The 24,480-nt window shown below is 38.3% G+C and overlaps 1 protein-coding gene across 1 annotated transcript in view; it reads left to right on the top strand.

Moving 5' to 3' along the window:
• Positions 1-393: 393 nt before the first annotated feature.
• Positions 394-24,480, top strand: part of MAN1A2 (mannosidase alpha class 1A member 2) — a 159,534-nt gene continuing 135,447 nt past the window's right edge. Inside the window, exon 1 of the mRNA XM_004026429.5 lies at positions 394-2,040. Within this exon, the coding sequence (XP_004026478.1) occupies positions 1,739-2,040 (302 nt within the window). The 5' untranslated portion in view covers positions 394-1,738. The remainder of the gene's footprint in view (positions 2,041-24,480) is intronic.

The raw sequence follows: 24,480 nt of genomic DNA on the forward strand, positions 1-24,480 counted from the left end.
CCCTGTTGCTGAATCCTCGGGCCTGACGGTCTATCGCTGAAGACAAGACTTCCACAGAATCACAGTAAACGTTAACCTAAGCCATCAGAAGCCATTAACTCCGGTGACACTACATTTCAGCGAATCCTTCGCGACCCAACCCCTCGCTCCCTCTCGCCCAAACGCTGGGTCAACCCCACGAACTGGCGGTGGCAAGGCCCTGGGCACCGGTGAAGTTCTCGTGGCAGCGCAGATCGGCGACCTTCTCTTTTTCCTGCTCAGACGGCGGCGGCAGCAGTACGCTTTTGGGTTGCTGGAGCCGGCAGCGGCGCGAGGCCGGAGCCCGGGCAGCCAGGCTGGGTGGGGGAGGGGCGGCGGCAGCGGAGCCGGGAGCGTGCGCGCGCACCTCACACTCCGCCGCCCGGGGACGCCCACTCGCGAGTCGGGGCCGGTAGGCCGGCCCGGGTCCCATCGCCTCCGCCCTCCGGTTCCTCTCCGGCGTGAGCCCAACGGGTGTCGGCCCAGCAGCTGCTGCGCTCACCAGGCCTGGGGAGGCAGGGTACGGGGACCGGGCCGCGGCCCCGAGCGGCGTGGTCGCGCTGCCTCTCCGGCAGCCGCCGCCAGAGCCAGCAGCTGCGAGCCACCGGAGGCGGCGCGGAGGAGGCCCCCGCGGCCGGGCAGGAAGGAGACGCGGCCGACCTCTGCCCTCCCGAGGCGCGGCTGCTCCCGCGCGCCCAGGGCCTCCCGCCGCTCCAGGGCTGAGTGAGGAATGAGCCGGCGCCTACCCCGGGCTCTCGGAGCGTGGGCCCCGGCTCGGCTTCTTAGGCGCGGGGGCTCGGGCACTGCGGCCGGCGGCCTAGCTCGGGGAGCAGGCGCCGGGGTTCACTGAACCGGCCGCGGAGAGGAGGAGGAGGAGGAGGAGGAGGAGGAGGAGCTCGGCGGGGGCGGCCGCCGCGCCTCCCCTCCCCCAGGACACGCCGGGGCTTCTCAGTGGCCGCCGGAGGAGGAAGTTCCGCTCCCTGAGAGACCCGTGCGGTAGCAACAGCGGCGGCGGCCGCGGCGGCTGGCCGGGCTCAGGTGTTTCGGACGCGATTGCCCTTAGCGCCAGCCGTCGAGTGGGTAGCAGCGGGACTCAGCCGGGCGCCAGGTTCCTGCCAGGCAGCGCCGGGAAGCGCGGGCGGTCGAGAACTCCTTCCTGCTACTTCGCCCAGCGCCGCTGCTTCGGCTTCCCAGCGAAGTGGGAGACCTTCCTCCCTGTTTGCAGACGTCCGTGGGAGACCCTTATTTTTTCCACCGCTAAGGTTAAGAGATTCTGGAATAGAAGCGTCGAAGGAGATCAAGTGAACCTTCTACAACTCCTCGGATGTCGCCAGTCTCCCTTTCGGGGCGGAAGACTACGTTTGAGCATCTCACTGAGGTGCAGGAATGGAAGAACACACCTTGCAGCTTTTCTGCAGTGTGGCTTGCCTGATCTACCCCTAGGAATGAAGAGGAGGCTTGTAATTATCCGATGAAGTACAGATGTTAAAGAGGATATCGCAGGACCTAAACTTGTGATCGTTTGGGGGAGGTCACACACGTTTCTGAGTGGGAATGGATGGGCGTGAATGACGTGCCCTCTTAAAAAGCACAACAATCCTTTAAGAGGAGCAAAATTGAGTTTTCCCATTTCGGCCAAGATTTTGAAGACAGTTCAATGTATTCTACATTTGACATAAGATGAGAACTTTCTAAAGTATTCTCTCCAAGAGCGTAAACGATGACTACCCCAGCCCTGCTGCCCCTCTCTGGACGTAGGATACCACCTCTGAACCTGGGGCCGCCCTCCTTCCCACATCACAGGGCTACCTTGAGACTTTCTGAGAAGTTTATTCTTCTCCTTATTCTTAGTGCCTTCATCACTCTGTGTTTTGGGGCATTCTTTTTCCTTCCAGACTCTTCAAAACACAAACGCTTTGATTTGGGTTTAGAAGATGTGTTAATTCCACATGTAGATGCCGGTAAAGGGGCTAAAAACCCCGGAGTCTTCCTGATCCATGGACCCGATGAACATAGACACAGGTTTGTTTATTTCAGAAGTTCTGGTACTAACATTTGGCAGAGCAAGGTACGGTGATTGGATCGAATCTGTCTTTTTTTTTTCTTGGCAGTAAAATGTAATTTTTCGAGTCATAAATATTGTATTCTTACTTCAAGACTGGCTGAATAAAACCATAGACTGGAGGGACTCTATCTCCAGTCTATGGTAGAGTCCATAGACTGGTAGGACTGGAGTTCTACCTAAGTCGTTCTTCTCTTCGGTTTTATATAAGAAAAACATTTGCGTTCAGAGTTGTGTCTAATGTGGACATCTGGGAAGGGAGGTATGAAAACTTAACCTAAAGAAATGGTGACATAAGCTGTGCCTGCATTTATTCATAACGTGTTGCAGTCAGTCATTGTGCCACCATGTGAAATTAAAGCATCGAACCTTGACAGCTCTTTTGGGTTTGCTCTCCCAGAGGGCTCTCGTTTTCTGGCTTGTAGTTGAAGCTTAGTAGTGAATCAGCTTTTTAGGATGACAAACGTGGGCAGAATATACCTGTCATTTCTTAACGTGAAAATATCCTGATTTTTGTTCTTTTTTTGGGGATGTGTGTTGGTGCTCTATATGAAATCAGTTAAGTTAAAAGGTATTGAATCCTAAGTTATTGCACTTTGTGAGGCTTGTAGACAAGATTTATTTTTGTGAAACTTAATTTTGCTCTCTCTTTTAATGTAATAGATGGACTGTGTCAAGCAGCTATTAGAATTTGGTTGATTAAGTGGTTCACATTCTTTCAGATCACTAAATCTAAAGTGAGCTCTGGGGAGAGCATAGCCAAACTAGGATAAAATGGGAGCTCTAGTTACAATTTTTATAATTTTTATATTTGTACTCGAGTTTGGGAAAGTAGTTGACTTTTCTTAAACCTGCCATCTTTTCCTTGTTTCTTAAAATAATTGTTGAGTATGTGGGAAAAAAAATCATGTGCTTGAATTCGTTTCCCATCTGATGATAGTTTTAACTTTTTGTCAAGCACCGAAAAAGCTTAGGTTCACGTGTAAGCCTACATTAAATATTTGGGAAAATGCACTGTTTTATGAGAACTGGTTTTTCTTTTTTTCTGAACCTAGTTAATTCATTACTTGTGTGATGGTTCTTTGACTTTTGGATGAATTTTATGGAGTAGTTACTTCTAATATTGTTTCATGTCATTCTTTTGTAACTAAGTTAATTTGGAATTTTTGCCATTTTCGACTACTGCACTCCTGTATTTGTTTCTTTAATTTTGCACTTTGGTTGTTGTGACTTTAAGAAAACACTAATATGATCTGTGAAATATGTTACTGAAAAATTAACGGTGAAAGTAGTTTTCCTTGAAAATCTTATTTCCCATGGTATTTGTATAACATATGAAATATATTGAAAAAATGTGTTAAGGCTGTTTTTAGAGCTGTTTCACAGCAGCCACACATTAACATTACTTAGCTCTATTATTAATAGTATCTGTCATGTATTAAGCAGTTTAAAAGACACATTTTGCATGGTCTAAAAGTTTAAAATAATATGACCACATTTTAGTTTAAAAACATTTACACAAAAATTCTCAGTAAATGGAGTTAAAATATGAAATTTGAATGAAAATACAGATATGTGCCTTTTTTTCACATTTTTAACAGTATGTATAAATAGTTTAAACAATAATTCTTAAATTTATAAAGCCCTTGGATATATATGCATATGTATTTAGCTATCTAAAACTATTGGGTTCCTGAGTTTGGAATGAGAGATTGGTTATTGTTCTGATAGCAGGGGTGGTTTGTGAGCCATGCCCTGAGTTTTGGCTAGTAAGAGTCTGGATAGCAAGTGATACATGTGAGTCTGGATAGATTCCAATGCAGTTTTTGGAATCTGTTCGGTTCCTGAGTTTTGGAAAACGAGAATTCAAATAGTGAGAGTTCAGGTGGCAAAGGATCCTTGTGTTATCTCTTTGTATTTCTGTGGTTATATCAGTTGACATTTGCTTTAGCGTATTATTTGCTGTTGTTTACTATATCAGAAAAGAGTCTGTAGTAATAAACTTTCTTTTACTTTGAGCAAGGAAATACTTTTTAAATTAAGTGTATGTTTAAAATGTGGAAACAGAAAACATCAAATGTATAAACATTAACTTATTTAAAAATAATTCAGAAAAATAGCACTTTTACAGTTGGTACTAAGATCATACGTATTTTGGGTATGGGTCAGAACTTACCTAATTTAGAAGAAACAAATTGACAGTTTATCTTCATTTAGTGTGTGTGTGTGTGTGTGTGTAAGGGTACAGGATAGAGGGCTGAGGAATGTTACTTTAATAAGTAATGGAAAATAAGTCATGGTCACCATTTCTTATTTGCAGTACTTAAGAGATACTTGTTTAGTTAGTATTTCTTTATTAATAGATTAGTATAATAATTTGGTGTTTAAGTTCTGGAGTCAGACTGTATAGATTCATACCCTAGCTTTCCACTGATTAGATTTATGATACTGAGAAATTTTAAAACTCTATATTGTTTCCTTGGTATCACAGTGGCATGTATCTACTTCACAGATTGTTTTATTGAAAGAGATAGTACATGCAAAGCACTCAATGTAGTTCCTGGCATTTAGTAAATGATCAATAAATGTTAACTATTATTATCATCAGTGATTATAATTGTAATGGAATATTTTTATTCGGAATCTACTTTCCTTTAAATACTGTATATTTTCTGAAAAGTTGGGTACAGTTTGATTAATATTTAAAAGTATACTACGATCTTATTGTCTAAAGGAACATTTTATAACCAAACTGGTTGGCAACAAATGTATGCCTACTGTGGCAGGCCCTGCTTTTATGAAACTTTCCATCTAGGGAGAGATGATGGGCATTAAATAAATAATTTTATTTTTGAGGTGTGGTGAATGTTATGAAGTTGTACTCAGTGCTTTCAGAGCAAGTAATGTGTGACCTAGTCTATAGAGTTGGGGGTGGAGGGGCAGTGGGAATAAGGAAGACTTCATTGAGGAAGTGTGCCTCAGAAACGTAGAATGAGTAGGAGATTGCTTAGTGAAGTGGAATTGGAGGTTGAGGGGAGGTTGAGGGTCAAAGCAGAAGACACAACATGTGTGAGAGCCCTAAGGAAAAAAAGCTTGGCATCACTAAGAATCTGAGAAATGTTAAGTATGGCTGTTGTAGAGTGTGTGGGTCTAGGTGATGAGACTAGATGAGAGGTCAGGTTTGGCCTGCTTACAAGTTTTTTGGCCTCCTTATTGTTGTTACAAAAGTTTGAATTAGTTGTCAGCATTCACAGATCAGGAGATTTCATGTTAAAGTCTGGATTTCTGATCTTTCTTGAAAAATTAGAGGTTATGGCAACATCCAATGTATTTTCAGACGGTAATATTCAAGCCACAACCCAGTAGCAGCTGCTCCCTTGGGAGGGGGGCGGGGGCGGGCATGTGCCACTCAGAGTGCGAAATAAGTAAATACAAATGAATCAATATTTAACCTGGTTGTTGTTGAGTTTGCAAATTCTAGTCAGGATTCTAGAGAGTTTGTAGTTAAATATTTTGGTTTTTATCATAAATACTAAGAGAAGTTATTGAAGGATTGTAATAAAAGCAAGAGAATGACATGATCATTTTAAATTAAAAAAATTAAATAATCACTTTGGTTGCAATGATTACTTACTGGATGGTAAGAAGCAGGAGGATAACAAGTTAAGAGGGACTGGGTCACAGAGGATATATTGGCTTAGATCGCAGCGGTGATAGTGGAGAATGAGATAAATTAGTGGAGAAAAGTGGTTGATTCAAGAGGTGTTAAACTATTAAGTTTCACAGAAAATGGTGGTTGGTTAAATATGGGGCCAAAATAGAAAGAAAAGTGAGTCCAAGATAATGTCTAGGTTTCTGGGTGACATGGCCATGGATTAGTAAGAAATACATACTATATTTAATTAATGCCCTAATTTATAGATAATAGTGGTATTAGATGAATTTAGTATATTTTCATGAGGAAACCGATATGTTCCCTTCTATTAAGTAGTTCATAAATAATCCAGAATTTTCAAGCACTGTAGATACACTTTATAGACAATAAGGATATATCAAATGTGTAGTTTGGTATTGATTATGGTTATTTATAGTATCTATGATTTTGCAATACCCAAAGCCAGAAGTTGTTATAATATACATGTTGTTATACGCTAATATACATAAAGTAATATACGTAAGTATACTTTGTGTACATAATAGATCTCAATAATTAAAAACTTACTGTTTTTTTTTAAACTGACTTTTGTTTTATATAATGGCATTTTATAGATGGGCTTTGTGAGTTAAAAAAAAAAAAAACCCCAGCTTATGAGCTGTTTATCTGAATAGCTAATAAGTTTCACCCTCCAGTCAGAATTTTGTTAGTCTGAATTGAGTACTTGAGGGTCAGGTATATGTTTACCTTTGATAGTTTCCTCAAAGGCATTGGAGTTATAAATAAGGCTGCATCTTAGTTCTACTAACTAGCTGTGTGGCATTGTGCTAGACGTAATCACTCAAACCTGTGCGCTGTCCAGTACCATAGCCACTAGTTATATATGACTATTGCACTTAAAATGTGGCTAGTCCAGGCTGCAGTGTGCTTTAGTGAGTTTCTCAAGTTCTTCATGTTATGATTTGTGTTTTTTTTTTTGCTTGATTCAGTTTTGTTACAAGAGTAGAGATTTCAAATCTCACTATTGCAATTTTAATTTTCTTGTCATCTTTCTTTGTCTCATCCCTCTTCTGGACGTTTTTTTTCTATCCTGTTTTTTATTTAGGGCTTTCTGCTCCTGTTTGGGCAACGTCACATTGTTTTATGCGCTAATATTAAAGTCTGCTGGATGTTCCATTTCCCTTATAAATTGCTCATGGTTATTTTTCCCACTTCCCTTTACTCAGACATGAATTATTGTGAGGTTTGTTTGTATTTGATGTTTGTCAACAACAGACTGGTGTAGATGCCTTTGCTGCATTTGTTTTTTTTTTTTTTTTGGTACATTCTGTGGTCCAGGCTGGAGTGCAGTGGCACAATTACAGTTCACTATAGTCTCAAACTCCTATGCTGAAGTGATCCTCCTGTCTTAGCCTTCTGAGTAGCTGAAACTATGGGCATGAGTTGGGACTACAGGTGTGAACAACCGTGCTAGGTTAAGTTTTAATTTTTGTAGAGATAGGGTCTTACTTGTTGCCCAGGCTGGTCTCAAACTCCTGTGTTCAAGTAATCCTTTTACTTTGGCCTCCCAAAGTGTTAGGATTACAGGTGTTAGCCACTGCACCCAACCAAATCTTATTTTTATCGATACGGATACTTTCAAATTGGAGCTCATGCCTAAGATTGGAAAGTTGGTAATGCAGAAGCTAAGTATCTTCTAGAAATCAGTAGTACATGGTAAACATTAATTGATTTTTTTTTAAGTGAAAGCAAGTTTATTAGAGGAGGAGAGAAACAAAGGATTATAGGCAGAGCAGCCAATTTATTTTTAACTGGGCAAATGTTTTGTTTACTATTGTTTGAAAATTATAGAATATTTAACTTATGTGGGAGGTGGAGGTGGGAGGATTGATTGATTGAGGCCAGGAGTTTGAGACTAGCCTGGGCAACATAGTGAGACCCTGTCACTGCACATACTCGCACATGCACACAGCTGGGCATGGTGGTTGGTGCCTGCCTGTAGTCGGAGGCTGAGGTGGGAGGATCACTTGAGCCCAGGAGTTCGAGGGTGTAGTTAGCTATGATTGTGTCCCTGCATTCCAGCCTGAGAGACAGAGGCTCTGCCTCTTTAAAAAAAATTAACTTCTGATTTGGGCTGACTCCACATATTTCTTGGATAGGAAAATCATATTGCTACTTTTATTTTCCCTAGTTGTGCAAATTCTGTCAGAAAAGTTTATTTTCACTGCTATTGAATTTTTGCTAGAACTTTATTCCTGTTAGAACATGGTTGTAATGAAGTCTGCACTGGAGTTTTATTTTCAGATTGGGTATTAGGATTTGTCATTAAAAAAAAAATCTCCTTCAAAGGGCATTCTTTCCAATGATCTGTTTTTGAATTTAATGTAGTCCAGAAGGAAGGCATCATTATGTATTAGAAAGAACATTGGACTCAGTGTTAAGAGACAGGGGCTTTAGTTTCACCATTGTCCTTGGTTGTTGAAGTATATTTAGATATGCTATTCAACTTCTCTGTGCCTCGATGTTGTTATTTATGAAATGAGGGAATTGATTGAATCTTTAAAGATTTTTTTCTAGCTCATGCATATGAAATACAAGTAATTTTATGAAGTAGGGAACTGAAGAGTGTGCAGTAATTTAGTTCATACATCTCAAGTATTACAAAGATAAAATGTATTCTAAAGGAATTAGTGTCTTTTTTGTATATAAAAATTAGTTTAAAATCACTTTGGAAATGACTAAAATTTATTTACATAATATTATTATTTACATAATGAAATCTATACCGATTTAAAATGTGAAAATGAACGAAATGACTTTTATACATTCTTGTTTCTCGTTAGTTTTAAAGTATAGTTTATTGAGCATTTTATATGCCAGCCTGAATGTAGTGGGTATATTTACAAAATTGTTTTCAGGTGTCATTTCTTGAGCCCAGTTATCAATTACATGTCTTCACCTGTTACCTAAGACTTTAGGATAGATTCTGTGGAATACAGTCCTTGACTGAGGCCTCAGACCCTTTGAAGGCTCTTACTACTCCTGTGGCACAATTTTCTTTGATTTAAGGCTATAATTTCCTTTTTAAAAAAAATTTATTTTAATTTTTTAACAAAACACACCTCTCATGGGAAGGACTATAATTTCCTAACCTTAATATTGAGAGATACCACTGAAAGTGTTCTTTCCTGTTCTCCATATCTTAAGAACAACTTTTGGGACAAGTTATACAAATAGTTTTTTTAAAAAGGAAATTAAGTAATGTGGAGATTACAAAGAACACAGGTGTTGTTTTTCCTTTTGACTTTTTAAAAAAAATTTATATAATCAACCTGTTATGTAGATCTCTTGGCCTCCCCTTAGTGATGTTGATATTACCATTAAAAAATATTAGTCACAATCATTTATTCAGCAAGTGTTTTGAATGTTTATTATGTACCAGGCATTTTGCTAAATATTGGAGATTATTAGTGAATGTTACAGAAGATTAATTTTGACTATTGAAAAATTCAGATCTTAGACTCACATCTTAATATTTTTCTTAAAGCATATTATTATGTTTGGAGCCAGATTCCAGGGGTCTTAGAGATAACTTTCCACCCATGGGAGGTTCTGGTACAGGCATTTAGGTCATTGGCATTTTTTAAGAGTTCAGATAAGTTATTCTATCTTTCCCCATTTTTGTTTTCTTTTTCTAAGATGTATTTAAGATAATTTATGTTTTTTTTTTTTTTGAGACGGAGTCTCGCTCTGTCGCCCAGGCTGGAGTGCAGTGGCGCGATCTCGCCTCACTGCAAGCTCCGCCTCCTGGGTTCACGCCATTCTCCTGCCTCAGCCGCCCGAGTAGCTGGTACTACAGGCGCCCGCCACCATGCCCGGCTATTTTTTGTATTTTTTGTAGAGACGGGGTTTCACCGTGTTAGCCAGGATGGTCTCGATCTCCTGACCTCGTGATCCGCCCGCCTCGGCCTCCCAAAGTGCTGGGATTACAGGCGTGAGCCCACTGCGCCCGGCCCTAATTTATGTATTTCTAATATACGGTCTGGGTTATCTGGTATAAGGAAGATGGATGCTGCGGTCAAGAATAGGTCGAGGCAGACATCCGGTCCAGCATGACTCAGTGAGTTTGGAGTGCAGGCATACAGCTCCGCTTATTATGTAACCGTGTCATGTGAGGCGCATTAGGTGATCACCCATGTGAGTGTGTGCTTGGCTTGGAGCCACTATGGTCTGTGAAAGGTCTAATTACCCTGCTAACGTGGTACAAAAGGCTCGCGCCAAGGCTCGCTCACGCCCAGAGAGTAAAGCCATGTTGAAACTATGATTCTTCTAGTGTTTTTCCAACTACCTGCCACTCACCCACCAACTCTCCCTAGACCTCAGTTACAGCCTGACATCTGGAAAAAAGAGACAAATATTTTGAAGCTTTTTGGTAAGGAATCAGGCTCTGGCATCTGAAAAGAATTCCTAACATTGTGTGAAGTTGAGATCTGGTACATTTGTATGTACAGTTGGCCCTCTGTATCCATAGGTTCCACATGTGTGGATTCAACCAACTGCAGGTTGAAAATATTCAGAAAAAGTTAAAAAAGATGATTGTGTCTGTACTGAACATGTACAGACTATTTTTTCTTGTCATTATTTCCTAAACAATACAGTATAATCACTATTTACATTGCATTTACATTATATTAGGTATTATAAGTAATCTAGAGTTAATTTTAAGTACAGGAGAGGTTGTACATGGGTTATATGCAAATACTACAGTATTTTATATAAGATACTTAAGCATTTGTGGATTTTGGTTTCCAAGGGAGGTCCTGGAACCAATTCCTCATGGATATCAAGGAACAACTGTGTTTATATTTAGCCATATATACATAAACATATTTACATATGGCTATATATGGTTATATCTGTATGTTTATAATGTTATACATGCATACATGACTTTTTTCCAATTAGTTGGCAGTCAGGTGGCATCTGATACAAAGTTTGTATGTGTTTGGTGTGTATCTGTTAAATATAATAAATGAGGATTATTTTCTATTAATTCGTGTTGTCATTAATAAATATGTTTTCATGACCTAGATTTTTTTCCCTCTACATAAAAAGATTGGTAACACCCTGGGTAAGGTGAACATTGAGCCTCTGGCTCTTCTTCAGTGCCGTTGGTGTAAATGTAAATTAATAGAATTTTCATAAAGAGCAATTTATTTATATCAACTAACTTATAGTGCATATTCTTTGATTCAGCAATCCTTCTAGGGATTTATCCTTGGGAAATCTTCACAAAGAAGTGTTCAAATCACTTCTTTCACAAATCCGTGTGAAACTGAAGTTTCACAAATCAGTGCACAAAGAAGTGTTCAAGAATGTCCCCTGAAGCTATAACATGACATATTGTAAGTGACCTAGATGTCTGTCAGCAGGGTATTAGTTAAATAAATGATATATCCCATCCCAATATATACAAAGGGTTTCTTTGTTTTTGTTCGTTTTGTTTCTGGTGCTGTGAATCTTTCTGGTTACTCCCAAAAGCACCACACTATTTTAATTTCATAGTTTTATAATAGTATGCCTTCATATCTGGTAGGTTAAGTTTAATGTATCATTCTTATTTTAAAAGTTATTGGCTCATGCCTGTAATCCCAGCACTTTGGGAGGCCGAGGCGGGCGGATCACGAGGTCAGGTGATCGAGACCATCCTGGCTAACACGGTGAAACCCCATCTCTACTAAAAATACAAAAAAAATTAGCCAGGCGTGGTGGTGGGCACCTGTAGTCCCAGCTACTCGGGAGGCTGAGGTAGGAGAATGGTGTGAACCTGGGAGGCAGAGCTTGCAGTGAGCCGAGATCGCGCCACCGTACTCCAGCCTGGGCGACGGAGTGAGACTCCATCTCAAATAACAAAATAAATAAATAAATAAATAAAAAAGTTACAAGTGTACATGAAAAGTCTTAGTGGATAATATTACTGAATGTCAGTGTAACTACTAGTTAGCTTTGTCAAATCCTAACATTTTCTTATTTTAGCTGGATTACCCTTCTTGAGGTAAATTCCTATACTGAGTTGGACATTGTCATTGTCAGTGCGTGGTTTTATATTTCCATAAGATGTGTATTTGTTGATATAAATTATATACAGTTTTTCATGTTTTTAAACATTATTTATCATTCTGCAAGTTGTTTTCCCCTTCATGTTATCTTTACAATTTGATGTTTGGGCTCTGGTTCAATTATATAATTATATTATCTGACTATTCAGTGATTAAACCTCAAGTTATTTGTGTATTTCCCTGTTGATAGATTTTTAGTTTTTAGTTTTTTTTGTTGTTGTTGCAAAAACATTCTGTACATATGTTCTTGGGCACATGTGTTTTTCTCCAAGGTAAAAACTTAGAACTATAGTTACTGGGTTGTAGGGTATGTGTATCGTTGACTCTAAATTTTTTTGTTTACAGCCACTGAAGTGGTTATTATACCAGTTTATACTTCCACCTGCATCTTAAGAAACCATGATATTGTTGGAGTTTAAAACTCTTTTCCAACCTGATGTCAATTTGTTTGTACTTCCCTGATTACTAGAGGTGAAACACGTATTTTCAACATATTTATTGGCTATTTGAGTTTCTTAATCTTTGAGTTACTTGTTCAGTTTTTTGCCAGTTTTCTTTTGGGTTGTTGCCTTTTTCTTATTTATTTGTAGAAGTTATTTGTACATTCTGGATGAATTCTGTGTTAATATGCATTACACATTTCCTCCTGTGAATACCTTATTTTTTAATTTTGATTATGGTGTTTTTAGTTTTACACAAGTTTGAAATTTTAATATATTTAAAATTGTTAATGTTTTCATTTATGGTCTCTACTCTGAAGTAACAGTTTCCTGTATTTTCAGTTCTGGTAGTTGTAAAGTTTTGTTTTTCACACCTAGGGATTTAATCTACTTGTTGATTTTTGTGTATGATGAGGTGGGGACTGAATTTATATTTTTCCGTATGGGTATCTAGTTGTCCCTGTGTGACTTATTGAAGAGTCTGTTTTTTTTCTCATGGATTTGTAATGTCATTTCTGCAATATAAATTTTCATATATTCATAGGTTTGTTTATGATTTCACTTGGTTCTTTTGTATATTTCTGTTGGAATAACGTGCCGTTTTGTTAAGTATAGCCTTTAGATACATCTTGACATTAGATAGTGTGGGCTCTTCTACCTTGCTCTTCAAAATTTTTGCTCTTAATTCTAAGCTCTTTCATAAGCATTTATTTTTTTATTCAGGTTAAGTTCATTTAACATAGAATTAATCATTTTAAAGTGAGCACTTAGTAGCATTTACAACATTCACATGGTTGTGTAACCACCACCTCTAGTTCAAAAGCATTTTCATTACTCCAAAAGGAAACTCTATACCCATTAAATGGTTACTTTCCATTCCCTCCTCCCTGCTTCCCCCTAGCCTCTGACAACCATCAGTCTGCTGTTTCTATAGATTTACATGCTCTCCATATTTCACATAAATAGTATCATGCAATCTAAGACCTTTTTTGTCTGGGTTCTTTCACTTAGCATAATGTTTTTGAGGTTGATCCACACTGTAACAGGTAACAGGTATTAGCACTTCATTTCTTTTTTATGGCTGAATAATATGCCATTGTTTGTATATATGTGATTTGTTTATACATTAATCTGCTGTTGGGCATTTGGGTTGTTTCTACCTTTTGGCTATTGTGAATAGTGTTGCTGTGAACATTTGTGCGCCTATATTCGTTTTGAGTACCTGTTTTCAGTTCTCTTGGTTATATACCTAGGAATGGAATTACAGGGTCGTATGATAATTCTATGCTTAGCTTTTTGAGGAACCACCAGACATTTCTGTAGCAGCTGAAATGTTTTGTGTTTCCACCAGCAATATAGAGGTTCTAATTTCTTTATATTCTCTCTAATATTTATTCATTAAAAAAATTACATCCATCCTAGTGTCTATGAAGTGGTATCTAATGATGAATTGAATGAATGAGTAATGATGAATAGGAATGAGTAATCGTGTTGAACACATTTTCAGGTGCTTGCAGACCATTTGCATTTTTGAAGGAACGTCTATCCAGGCTTTGTCCATCTTTTAAATTGGTGGTTATGTCCTTTGCACAAAAGTTTTTAATTTTGGTGAAGTCCGATTTATCTGTTTTCTTTTGTTGCTTGTGCTTTGGGTGTCATATCCAAGAATCAATTGCCAAATCCAGAGTCATGAAGATTTACCCCAGTTTTTTCCTTAAGATTTTTTAAAAAAGAGTTTATGGTTTTAACTCTCATTTAGGTTGTTGATTCATGTTGAGTTAATTTTTGTGTATGGAGTGAGATAGAGGTCCAAATTAATTATTTTGTTAGTGGATATCTGTTTGTCCCAGCACCATTTGTTGAAGAGACAAATTTTCCGCTATTGAATAATATTGGCACTCTTACTGAAAATCAGTTGGCTATAGATGTATGGGTGGGTTTCTGGACATTCAGTTCTATTCCATTCATCTATATGTGTGTCCTTATGCCAGTATACACTGTGTTGCTTAATGTAGCTTTGTAGTAAGTTTTGAAATTGAGAAGTGTTCCAGGTTTGTTATTCTTTTTCAAAATTGCTTTGGCTATTTGGAGACCACTGACCATTCCTTATGAATCTGAATATTGGCTTTTCAACTTCTGCAAAAATGACTGTTGGAATTTTGATAGAGATTACATTGAATCTGTAGATTGTTTTGGTATTATTATCATCTTAATAATAGTAAGTCCTCCAACCATGACCACAGGATATCTTCCCATTTTTGAGGTCTTCTTTAATTTTTCAGCAATGTTTATGGTTTTCAGCATACAAATGTTTTACCTTCTTCATTAAATTTATTCCTAGGTATTTTGCTCTTTTGTATGGTATCGCAAATGCAATTGTTCTCTTAATTTTCTTTTTTGGTTTTTAAATTTCTGGTGTGTAGAAGCGCAACTAATTTTTTTTTTATTATACTTTAAGTTTTAGGGTACATGTGCACAATGTGCAGGTTAGTTACATATGTATACATGTGCCATGCTGGTGTGCTGCACCCATTAACTCGTCATTTAGCATTAGGTATATCTCCTAATGCTATCCCTCCCCCTCCCCCACCCCACAACAGTCCCCAGAGTGTGGTGTTCCCCTTCCTGTGTCCATGTGTTCTCATTGTTCAATTGCCATCTATGAGTGAGAACATGCGGTATTTGGTTTTTTGTCTTTGCGATAGTTTACTGAGAATGATGATTTCCAATTTCATCCATGTCCCTACAAAGGACATGAACTCATCATTTTTTATGGCTGCATAGTATTCCATGGTGTATATGTGCCACATTTTCTTAATCCAGTCTATCATTGTTGGACATTTGGGTTGGTTCCAAGTCTTTGCTATTGTGAATAGTGCCACAATAAACATACGTGTGCATGCGTCTTTATAGCAGCATGATTTATAGTCCTTTGGGTATATACGCAGTAATGGGATGGCTGGGTCAAATGGTATTTCTAGTTCTAGATCCCTGAGGAATCGCCACACTGACTTCCACAATGGTTGAACTAGTTTACAGTCCCACCAACAGTGTAAAAGTGTTCCTATTTCTCCACATCCTCTCCAGCACCTGTTGTTTCCTGACTTTTTAAGGATTGCCATTCTAACTGGTGTGAGATGGTATCTCATTGTGGTTTTGATTTGCATTTGTCTGATGGCCAGTGATGATGAGCATTTTTTCATGTGTCTTTTGGCTGCATAAATGTCTTCTTTTGAGAAGTGTCTGTTCATATCCTTTGCCCACTTTTTGATGGGGTTGTTTGTTTTTTTCTTGTAAATTTGTTTGAGTTCATTGTAGATTCTGGATATTAGCCCTTTGTCAGATGAGTAGGTTGCGAAAATTTTCTCCCATTTTGTAGGTTGCTTGTTCACTCTGACAGTAGTTTCTTTTGCTGTGCAGAAGCTCTTTAGTTTAATTAGATCCCATTTGTCAATTTTGGCTTTTGTTGCCATTGCTTTTTGTGTTTTAGACATGAAGTCCTTGCCCATGCCTATGTCCTGAATGGTATTGCCTAGGTTTTCTTCTAGGGTTTTTATGGTTTTAGGTCTAACGTTTAAGTCTTTAATCCATCTTGAATTAATTTTTGTCTAAGGTGTAAGGAAGGGATCCAGTTTCAGCTTTCTACATATGGCTAGCCAGTTTACCCAGCACCATTTATTAAATATGGAATCCTTTCCCCATGTCTTGTTTTTCTCAGGTTTGTCGAAGATCAGATAGTTGTAGATATGCGGCGTTATTTCTGAGGGCTCTGTTCTGTTCCATTGATCTATATCTCTGTTTTGGTACCAGTACCATGCTGCTTTGGTTACTGTAGCCTTGTAGTATAGTTTGAAGTCAGGTAGCATGATGCCGCCAGCTTTGTTCTTTTGGCTTAGGATTGACTTGGCCATGTGGGCTCTTTTTTGGTTCCATATGAACTTTAAAGTAGTTTTTTCCAATTCTGTGAAGAAAGTCATTGGTAGCTTGATGGGGATGGCATTGAATCTATAAATTACCTTGGGCAGTATGGCCATTTTCACGATATTGATTCTTCGTACCCATGAGCATGGAATGTTCTTCCATTTGTTTGTGTCCTCTTTTATTAGCACAACTAATTTTTAGTGTTGATGTTATGCACTACAATTTGCTAAATTCACTTATTAGCTCTATTAATCATTTTATGAGTTCATTGGGATTTACTGTGTGTAGGATCATGGTCATCTGTGAATTGAATTGATTTTACTTCTTCCTTTCCAATTTGGATGTCTTTTATTTCTTTTTCCTGCCTAACTGCTCTTGCTAGAACTTCCAGTACAGTTTCAAATAGTAGTGGTGAAAGTGGGCATCTTTGTCTTACTCCTTATCTTAGGGGCAAAGCTTTCAGTCTTTCACCATTGAGTATGATGTTAGCTGTGAGTTTTTTGATAAATGCCCTTTATCATGTTGAGGAAATTCTCTTCTATTTTTAGTTTGAGCATAAGTCCTTTCACTCTATTAATGTGATATGTTACATTCATTTATTGATTTTCTTATGCTGAACCATCCTTGCATTTCTGGGATAAAGTCTACCTGCCTATGCCTGTAATTTTTTAATATGCTGTTGGATTCAGTTTGCTAGTATTTTGAGGATTTTTGCATCACTATTTATAAGGGACATTAGTCTGTAGTTTTCTTGGAATGTCTTTGGCTAGCTTTGGTATCAAGATAATTACTGGTCTCATAAAATGAATTAGGAAATCATTCCTCTTCTGTTGTTTTTAGAAAAGCTTGAGAATGATTGCTGTTAATCCTTCTTTAAAGGTTTGGCAGAATTCACCAGTAAAGCTATCTGGTTCTGGGCTTTTCTATTTTGGGTGGTTTTTGCTTCTTGATTCAGTCTCTTTACCTGATTCAGATTCTCTTCTTGAGTCAGTTTTTATAGTTTGTTTTCAAGAATTTGTCCACTTCATGTAGATTATCTAATTTTTTGGTGAATAATTGTTTATCATATTCTTTAACATTTTTTTTTTTTTTTTTTTTTTTAGTGTTGGGGGTCTGTGTTGCCCAGGCTGGAGTGCAGGGGTTATTCACAGGTGTGATCATGGTGCACTGCAACCTTGTACTCCTGGCCTTAAGTTGTCTTCCTGCCTCAGTCTCTTGAGTAGCTGGGACTACAGATGCACACATCCAACAATCCGGGCCATAAGATTCTCTTTTAATCTTATTTATTTCTGTAAGGTCAGCTGCAGTGTCTCCACTTTTATTTGTGATTTTAGTTGTTTGCATCTTCTCTGTTTTTCTTCTTTGTCATCTAACCAGAGGTTTGTCAATTTTGTTGATCTTGTCAAAGAACCAGCTTTTGGTTTCCTTAGATTCTCTCTATTGTTTTTCTATTCTCTGTTTTATCACCACTCTGATTTTTCATATTTTTGTCTGTTGTGCAGGTTATGGGCTTGGTTTGCACCTCTTTTTCTAGTCCTTTAAGTTGTAAAGATTATTGATTTTAGATCTTTTAAATGTAGGTATTTACTACTATTAATTTTCCTCTGAGGATTGCTTTTGCTGCATCCCATAAGTTTTGATATGTGTTTTAGTCTTCATTTATCTGTATTTTCTAATTTCCCATGTGATTTCTTTGACATGTTGGTTGTTTAAGAGTGTGTTGTTTAATATCCACATATTTAAGATTTTTCATTTTCCTTCTATTATTAATATCTAACTTCATTTCGTTGGGGTCAGAGAAGATACTTTGTATGATTTAATCTCTTTAAATTTATTGAGACTTATTTTGTGGCTCAATGTGGTCTGTCCTGGAGAATATTTCATATGCACTTGAGAAGAATGTCTGTTCTGCTGTTACTGGGTAGGTGCTCTGCATATGTTGGTTAGTCTTCTCTTTCCTTATTGATCTTTCTAGATGTTCTAGCCATTATTGAAAATGGGGGTATTGAAGTTTCTATTATTGTGACTTTGTCTGTTTCTCCCTTCATTTCTGACAATGATTTCTTCCTATATTTTGGGGGTTCTGTTGTTTAATGTATATATTTATAGTTTTTATGTCTCCTAAATTGACTTCCATAAGTATTTCAGAATCAGGTTATGAAGATACCATCCTTATGCTTTCAAGTTTTGCTTTAGTGCTTCCTGTTGGTGGTACCTAGTAGGGAACCAGCTGACAAAAGAAAGATGTAATTTGCAGAGTCTTAAGCCTGAGCATCATGAAGCATAGATGACGGAATTTGGAATTATGTAGAAGAGTGGATTTGGAATTGAAAATTTTGGTTTACTTACTGATGCTGTCTGGCTGTCTGAATTTTAGCGTGTGAACTTTGATTAGGTCTTGATAAGCAGTCAGTGGAACAGCCTATGAGGGACCTCTTCCTTGTAGAATTAGAATTGAATAGCCAGCAGCTCACCTCAGACAAAATGGATCCCTGTTGAAATGGGCCTTTTCTCAGTAGAGCCTTGCAGAATTTTATGACTTGTGCAGTCTCAGGTTTTGCCCCAGGTAGATGAGCAGGAGGGCATCTTTCCAGTAGTAACAGAGACAAGCTCTCTTCACCTGTGCTGGAGGATATACCAGTTCTCAACTCAGACATGTGATAGACTTGCCAAGAGAAGAACCTATATAGGTGAGTTCCTTGCTAGGTTCCAGGTCTCTTCCTAGATTCCTGACAGTGCCTTCTATCTGAATGTGTAGTAGTAATTATGGTCTGGTTGACTGCCTTCCTGCATTCCACCGTATTCTCATCTACACCATATTCAGGGTAACTTGGAGTGTTAATCATATAGGTAGGATCCTTCTCTATTTTTCAGGGACATTGTGATGGATCAAAGTTTTATGTTCTGTACTGTTTGACTTGCCTTAGCAAGAATTGAGGGGGTGTGGTGATGAGTTAAAGGCATGTGCTTAAATTTTATTCCCAGAATACTTTTCCATTTGTATTACAAATAATTACAGGAGAGGAATCCTGGATACAGACAGTAGACAGCAACTGTAACACATGCAGAAAAGGTATTTATTGGAAGGATGTTAGACTGTAACACATGCAGAAAAGGTATTTATTGGAAGGTTATTAGGTTGCTTCAGAATTGACGTAAAAGTCTGAAGAACTAGGTTTAGTAAATAGACATTAAGTGAAGCCAGATACACAGAAGCACTGTCAGTGCTGCTGATTAATGAGCATTGGTTATGGCATTGCTACCTCTGGATACTGGATGTGTCTGCTTCTAGAGTGATTTCTTAAATTGAGTCCTTGTTTCTTTACAGGTATATAGTACCAGCCATAGCATCTCATTGCTTACACATAGGTGATAGGCAATACCCTTGCTGCTAGATGTTAGGAAGATTAAGTATCTTGAATTTTTCTGACTTCTGTAGGAAGAGGAGGGATTCTGTTACCATTATACTAATTAATTCCTGAATGTTTTGGCAGCTTAAGCAACGTAAAGGAAACCGAAAGGAATCCTACATTTTATTACAGTGACTTATAATAAAATAAGGGGATGAAGTTTTTATTTGTGCTGTGCTATTTAGAAATGTAGATATAAATAGACTTTCTAGACTCTATCCTTTCGGCACTTTCTGTTCAGGGGTTTAAAGTAGGGGTTGGTACTGTTCACCTGAGAGGGAGCTTGGAAACATGGGGACATTTTTTGGTTGTTAGAATGATGGGGATGAGGGCACTATTGCATTTAATTAATGTGGGCTGGGTATGCTAAACATCCCATGGTGCCTTGGTGGTTGTGCACAATAAATAATTGAATTATCCTCCTCATAATGCCAGTAGTGCATTTAAGAAAAACCAGGTTATATGGCTATCTTGGTGAAGGACTAAAAGTTATTACTAGCTTCCTTTGCTTCACTGTCTGCACCCTCTGGCTGAGGATTATTTCTCATTTCGTTGCTTTGCTGTTTTCTTTCCTTAGTTCAAGGGACTTGATTCCTTTCAAGCTCCAAAAATGTTATTTTTAAACTCTGGCTTTGGCTGGGCTCAGTGGCTCATCCCTGTCTCTAGAGTCCCTGTTTCTAGAGACCCTGTCTCTAGAAAAAAATAAAAAAATTAGCCAGATGTGGTGGCACACACCTATATTTCCACATACTCGGGAGGCTGAAGTGGGAGGATCATTGAAGCAGGAGGCTGTGGGGAGCTATGATTGTGCCACTGTACTCCCACCTGAGTGATAGAGTGAGACCCTATCTCTAAAAAGAAAACAAACAAACAAAAACTGTGAAAAGGTGCCCGGTAGCATGGGAGAAAATATTTGCAAATCATATATCTGATAAGGCATTAATATCCAGAATATATAAAGAACTCCTACAACTCAACAACAACAACAAAAAACCTGGTTTAAAAATGGGCAAAGGACTTGAAATGATATTTTTCCAAAGAAGATGTACAAATAGCCAATAAACACATGAAAAGATGCTCAACACCACTAATCATTAGGGAAATATAAAGCAAAACCACAATAAGATAACCCTTCACATCTATTAGGATGGCTGTTGTAAAAAAAAAAAACAAAAAAACAAAGTAACAGGTGTTGGAGTGGATATGGAAAAATTGGAAACCTTGTGCATTGCTGAGGGGAATGTAAAATGGTGTAGCTGCTGTAGAAAACAGTATGGTGTGTTCCTTTCAGCAGTCTTTGTGTAGCCAGTAGTTGTGATTCTAATAAAAGTAGCAGTTGGTTTGGGACTGATAGTGATTGTTATGATTTCAATTGGGTGGTGCTGACAGTATGTGGTTCTTGGTATCTGTGAGGACAAACCGCATAAGCTATCTCATTTCTATCTTACATGAGTGGTGTGGATCATTCTGTATCAGTAGGTTCACTAATGCAAATAAAGTACATTTAAAACAATGTAAAAGGTAGTAGTAAATGCAAAAGTATGGAGGTAAAGGTGTACCATTAGTTTTTGGGCTTCAAGGCTTGGAACTCAGGGTTGGCGGCTGTCTTACTTAGTTTGCTTGAGCTGCCTTAACAAAGTACCATGGACTGGCTGGTTTAAGCAACAAACATTATTTCCCACAGTTCTGGAGGCTGAGAAGTGATGAAGATGCTGGCTGATTCAGTTCCTGGAGAAAGCCCTCTTCCAGGCCTGTAGACTGCCACTTTCTCTGTGTGTCCTCTCATGGTCTTTTCTCCATGTGTGCTTGTGAAGAAAGAGACAACAGCTCTCTTTTTCTTCCTTTCCTTATAGGGCCCCACCCTCACTACTTAATCTAATACTGAGTACCTCCCAAGGCCCCCCGCCCCCCGCCGTCGTCTCCAAATACCCCCTCCCCCCATCATCTCCAAATACTATCACTTTGGGAATTAGGGATTCAACATATGAATTTTGGGGGGACACAAATATTTAGTCTATGATTGAATCAGTCTGAGAGATAATATCTTGGTAACAAACCAGGTAAATCTAGGCTGACCACAGAAACAAGTTGTCAGTTTGGAGAGGCCGGACAGAAAGGAAAGATGTGAGCCAATAAGACAAATTAGAGACACTTGAAGAGAGGGAAGGTTCAAAGCCTGAAAATGGGATGGCAGAGATTTGAGAAATTATCTATAATAACAAGGAGTGATGGCTATAACAATTTTGTTTTGGGGTTCTTACTGCCTTAGATATATGTAGGCAGGGGAGACATGGTAAAGATGCTGTATTAGGCTGTTCTTGCATTGCTATAAAGAAATACCCGAGACTGGGTAATTTATGGGAAAAGAGGTTTAATTGGCTCACAGTTCTGCAGGCTGTACAGGAAGTATGGTGCCAACATCTGCTTCTGGAGAGGCCCCAGGAAGCTCATAATTGTGGCAGAAAGTGAAGGGCGGGGGGAGTGTAGGCATCTCACACAGTAGGAGCAAGAGCGAGAGAGTGAGTGGGAGATGTCACAAACCAGGTCTCATGAGAACTAACTATTGTGAGGACAGCACCAAGCCATGAGGGATCCATCTCATGACCCAAACACCTGCCAGCAAGCCCCACCTCCCCAACATTGGGGATTACAATTCAACATGAGATTTAGTGGGGTCATATATTAAACTGTATCAGATGTCTGTAGTACTGATAACAGCTTGGGGCCAAGGTCTGCACAAAGACTGAATGGGTGATGTTTTACTCCACAAGAAAAGAATGAATAGTGTACCAAAACCTTTTTAAAAATAATATTTACAATAAATTATTTTCATGTCTTCACAGATAACCCATAATGAGTTTTTGCTTTGTACTGATGGTGATTTCTGATAATCAACATCCTGGTGTATCAGTGCTGTTTCTGACCTCTTTCTGATGGTAGCTTTTGATGAAAATATACAAATTTTTGGTAAAGGATCTTTATGGTGATCAGAAATCCACTTCAACTTTAATCCTTTATACTTCAAAATGTCAATGAGAATGACTACTTAAAATACCAAATCCCATCTAAAACAACCCCCCAAAATCTCATAAAATATTGAAGCTAAAAGAAAGAACGAGTTACTGTGTGCATGATAGTTTCTTCTTTTTCCTTTGGGTTTTATACCTTCTTCAGTTTCTGATTTGTTACAGCAGCAGTCCCCAATCTTTTTGGGACCAGGGACTGGTTTCATAGAAGATAATTTTTCCGTGGACAGTGGGTGGGGTGGGGGATGATGGCTTCAGGGTGAAACTCTTCCACTTCAGATCACCATAAGGAGTGTGCAGCCTAGATCCCTCACATGAGCAGTTCAAGATAGGGTTTGCGCTGCTATGGGATTCTAATGCCATCGCTGATCTGACAGTTATGTGGAATGCAGGTGGTAATGCTTGCTTGCACAGCTCACCTCCTGCTTGCCAGCCGAGTTCCTAACAGGCCCTGGACTGGTACTGATCTGTGGCCTGGGGGTTGGGGATCACTGCATTACAGGAAGGCCAGGCCTTATTTTATTTAGAACCTGTATACAGGGGTAGTGATTTTTAGTATTTTTTTCATTATGTGTTTTAAAACTACAACAAAGCAATTTAAAGGTCTTATAAGGTTTATACCTTTTTTTTCTTTTTTTGTGTGTGTGTCTGATTGCACTGCTAGAACCTGTAATAGATTTTTGAGTAGCTTTTTGTTCTTGATCTTAATGGGGAAGCTTTCAGTCTTTCACCCTTGAGTATGATGGCTGCTTTAGGTTTTTAATAGGTGCCCTGTATCAGATTAGGAAATACCCTTGCATTCCTAGTTCGCTGAGAATTTTCATCAGGAATGGATATTGGATTTGGTCAAATACTTTTTCTGCATCTCTTGATGATCATGAGGTCATTCTTTTTAAGTCTTTTAATGTAGCAAGTTGTTACATTGGTTGAGTTTTGAATGTTAGACACCCTTTGGTAATTATTCTGTAATCTTAAAAGTAGTTTTCTGTGTTTATGAGGGATATTAGTTTGTTTATTTATTTATTGTATTTATCTGATTCTGGTATCAGAGTAATGTTGGCCCCATGAAATGAGTTGGTTTTCCATTTTCGGTGTCCTGAAAGAGTTTCCATAGAACTGGTATTGATTTTTACCTAAATGCTTGATAGAATTCATCAGTGAAATAATCTGAACTGGAGTTTGTGGAGAGGTTTTAACTATACATTCAGTTTCTTTAATAGATACAGGCTGTTAAGGTAATCTAGTTCCAGAGTTCACTTGAGTAGTTTTTTCTTTTAAACAAGGAATGTAAATTATTGAATTGTTGACATAAAGTTGCTAATAATAGTTTCTTACTGTCATTTGAGTATTTGTAGGATTGTAATTATATCAGTTCTCTCATTGCTGATATTGGTAGTTTGTGGTTTCTCTTTTTTCCCTTCTTGTCATTATTAGAAATTTATCAATTTTATTGATCTCAAATAACTAGCTTTTGGATGTATTGGTTTTTCTCTGTTCTTTTGTTTTATATTTTATTTCTTGTTTTGCTTTTATCTTTATTATTTTCTTTCTTCTTCTAACTTTGGGTTTAATTTTCTCTTTTTTCCATTTTCTTAAGTTAGAAGCTGAGGTTCTTGATATAAGATCTTTTTTCCCCCTAATGTAGATTGGTTAATGCTATAATTCTGTCTTTAACTTTTCTTTTTTTTCTTCATATTGGCATTTAGTGCTATGAATTTCAGTCTAAGAAGTACTTTAGCTTTATCTACAGTTTGATGTTTCCATTTTCTTTCGGTTCAGGGCACTTTCAAATTTCACTTTTTAAAAAACGCCTTTATTGAGGTATTATT

Source organism: Gorilla gorilla, chromosome 1, assembly GCF_029281585.2.
Source record: "Gorilla gorilla gorilla isolate KB3781 chromosome 1, NHGRI_mGorGor1-v2.1_pri, whole genome shotgun sequence".
In the NCBI taxonomy this organism is placed as follows: Eukaryota; Metazoa; Chordata; class Mammalia; order Primates; family Hominidae; genus Gorilla; species Gorilla gorilla.